Here is a 3,447-nt window from a genome sequence, read left to right as displayed (position 1 = left end):
AAAAAAAAAAAAAGATGGTTCAGCATGTTGCAGGATGTTCAGTCACACTGTGAGCCCAGAGGTGGTGTTATTTACTGAAAAGGAACTGTTTCTGGTTGTGGTGTGGCTCAGCCCTTAGCACACAACTCTAATCCCAAACACTGAAGGTAAAGTTAGTTTGTAGAGGTGAGCAGCCATATTTGAAAGTGAAGTCTAATTGAGAGGCAGATAAGTGACCAGTCAGAGAAAGAGTTGACAGAATAGGATATGGCCAACTTTCAAGAGGAGAGAGGAAAGGGAAGCTACTCAATGGGCAGTGCAGAGAGAGAGACAAGGCAGTTTTACCAAGAGAGTTTTATAGAAACAGACTGGAAAGCACGCTAGACAGGTGAAGACAGAACAAGCCAGAGAATGAGGAGATTCGTTTGTCAGAGTTTGAGGCCAAGTGAGGCAGTGCAGTCAGAGATTGAGAAAGAAGCCAGATTGGATCAGTCAGCCTGAAGAGGAGTTGGTGCCAGAACAGCTGAGTTGAACCAGTGAGCCAGAGCTCAGAAAGAACTAGAAAGGGTGAGCTTATTCAGCAGTGAGTCTCAGAGGCTGAAAACACTCTAAGCCTAAATAGAAGCTTCCAGGACCAGGCCTAGGTTAGCAGATAGGGCACTAGGCCTCAGAGACAACACTTATATCCAGTGAATAAAAAATACTTTTACATTAGCAGGTAAAGGCTCCTGCCACCAAGTCTGACAGTCTGACTCTGATCCCTAGGACCCACATAATCATAGAACAAACCAGTGTCTAAAAGTTGCTGTCTGAGCCGGGCAGTGGTGGCGCATGGCACTTGGGAGGCAGATGCAGATGGATTTCTGAGTTCGAGGCCAGCCTGGGCTACAGAGTGAGTTCCAGGACAGTTAGGGTTACACAGAGAGACCCTGTCTCGAAGAAGAAAAATTAAAAAAAGGTTGCTGTCTGACTATACATTGTGCACATCATGGGATACACACGCATTCTGACAGAATAAAATGCAAGAAAAACTTTGTAAGAGGTTAATCTGCTTGCTGTTGGGGTTTTGGGGTTTTTTGTTGGTTTTGTTTTATTTTGATTTGATTTGATCTGATCTGATCTGATTTGATTTGATTTACATTCACTCTGTAGACCAGGCTGGTCTCAGATCCTCAGAGAACCACCTGCCAAGTGCTAGAACTAAAGGTGTGAGCTATCACCACCCAGCTCAGTTTGTTGTTTTAAAGATTTAATTATTTGTATGTGTGTGGGTATGTGCACATACATGAAGATAGGTGCCCTGGAAGACCAGAGGTGCTGTGTCCCCCTGGAGCTGGAGTGATATGGATTTGTGAGCTCCTGGTATGGGTGCTGGAAATTGAACCCAGCTCCTCTGGAAGAACGTTCAGTGCTCTGAATGCTAGCGCATCTCTCCAGTCCCCTATTTCCTTTTTCAAACAGTCTTAGTATGTATCCTAGGCTGACCTGGCCCAAGCAGGCCTCAAACTCGTAGCCATCCCCTGCTTCAGTCCCCCAAGACTCCTGAGTCTGGATGAAGTGGCTCATCATGACAAGTATGCAAGGGTTGTGTAGCCTCGTGCTTCCTATCATTTAACCATCCAACTAGACTGGACCGCCTTGGTCCTTCTTTATTCCAGTGCAGTTCTGATGTGTTTTTAAGTTTTCTGTCGGGGGGGGGGGTATTGGGGACTTTTGGGATAGCATTGGAAATGTAAATGAGGAAAATACCTAATTTAAAAAAAAAAAGTTTTCTGTTGCCCAGGTCATCCTCCTGCCTCTGCCTGTGCTTCAACTTCCAAGTGCTGGGTCCCAAGCATTCACCACCACACTGTCTATGGACATTCGGGATTAGACCTAGGGCTCCATGCATGCTGGGCAAGTACCCTACCAGATGAGTCACACTGCCAGCACTGATTTTGGCTTGAACTTAGGACAGTGCATTCTCATGCAGCCACGGTGTCTGTTCTGTTGCAGATGAGGTCTCCCACCGGCTCTCCGAAGCATACAAGAAGGAGCTCCTTCTGAAGCACACCATTGGTGCAGAGCTGGCCCATACTGCAGACCGCAACCTCAGCCTGACCTACCTGTCCATGTGGCTGCACCAGCCCTACATAGAGAGCAACAGCAAGCTGCAGCTGGAGAGCATGCTGCTCGAGACAGGTCACCGGGCCCTGTGACTGCCTGTGACAGACCACTGGCTGGACAGTCAGTCCCCTGGGTGGAACCTGTTGTGCCTCAAGGCCAGATACTTTTAGGGTCCTGGGATCACTCTCCCCGCTGCTACAGCCTCTCCAGACACAGGCACTGCTGAGCTGTCCTCCCACTGCTTCCCGGGTGTCATCAAGCTCCACTGAGTGACAGAAACAAGAACGGCTGAGGGCTGAGTTTTATAAACCAGTGGACTTTACTGTTACATCTGTGGAGACAACCTGAGCTTCCCATTTCTGTTTTGTACCTATCTACTTTTTTTTTTTTTTGTGGTGCTGGAAATCAAATCAAGACTTCACACAGCTGAATATTCATCCACTGGCCCACACTCCCAACCCTGTGCTGTGAAGCGAATGTTTGGTTCTGAAGCTATGCCAGGATTATGAGATGTTAAAGTCTCATAAGTAGGGACTGAGAGGTGACTTAGCAGTTGAGAGCACTGTGGACTTCTGGCCTCCCCTGGCAGCCACACACATTTACTGGCACACGCATGCAACACACAAATTACTTAGGTATCTGTGTATGGGCCGAATGTATAGATGAGCAGGGCAACTGGAAATGGGAGTGGGCTCCTTGGAGCTAGAGCTACAAGAGGTTGTCAGCCACCTGATTTGGGTGTTAGAAACCAAACTCCAGTCAGTCCTCTGGAAGAACAGTTCACGCTCTTAACTGCTGAGCCAATCTCTCCTGTGGCTGGAGATACATAGATTTAATATATTGTATAAATATATTAATAAAATTGTATTGAAATATATATACATATTAATTCTGTTGAGTTAACTGAGTATAGAGTTTAGTGTCACAGAAATTGCTGCTGCTTGCCTGAGAAAATGGGCAAGCCAATAAAAAGAGCAGCAATTGCAGACTGTTTCTATCTGGGGCCTGGCCACGCTGTATGTTTAGCTTTCTCACTGTAAGCCAGCAGCATGCTCCCTAAGTCCTTAGAGAGCGAACATTCATCAGGAACAGTTGCCTGCATAGTGAGGTCAGCTGGCCCCCACAGTAAGGTCAGGGCCGCTTGCACTTCCTCCTTTCACTCCTTCCTGATGGGGAACACACTAAGGCCACTGTTCTCCTCGGGGGGGGGGGGTGGGCACTGCTCCCATCTTTAGGGGAAGGAATACTCAGACCACATTGTTCCCTTCGGTGTATGTGTCTGTATGGGCACACTTGAGCTACATTGCATGTGTGCAGGTCAGAGGACAGCTTTGGGTTGTGGGTCCTTGCCTTCTGCCTTGA

The 3,447-nt window shown here is 47.5% G+C and overlaps 1 protein-coding gene across 1 annotated transcript in view; it reads left to right on the top strand.

Annotated features, from left to right (window-relative positions):
• Positions 1-2,495, top strand: part of Cinp (cyclin dependent kinase 2 interacting protein) — a 14,716-nt gene extending 12,221 nt beyond the window's left edge. The window contains 3 exon segments of the mRNA XM_021179434.2: positions 1,975-2,153; positions 2,156-2,186; positions 2,189-2,495. Coding sequence (XP_021035093.2) covers positions 1,975-2,153; positions 2,156-2,186; positions 2,189-2,358 — 380 coding nt within the window. The 3' untranslated portion in view covers positions 2,359-2,495.
• Positions 2,496-3,447: the final 952 nt, after the last annotated feature.

This window comes from Mus caroli, chromosome 12, assembly GCF_900094665.2.
Source record: "Mus caroli chromosome 12, CAROLI_EIJ_v1.1, whole genome shotgun sequence".
NCBI classification, from domain to species: Eukaryota; Metazoa; Chordata; class Mammalia; order Rodentia; family Muridae; genus Mus; species Mus caroli.
This window is presented reverse-complemented; position numbering and strand designations above follow the sequence as displayed.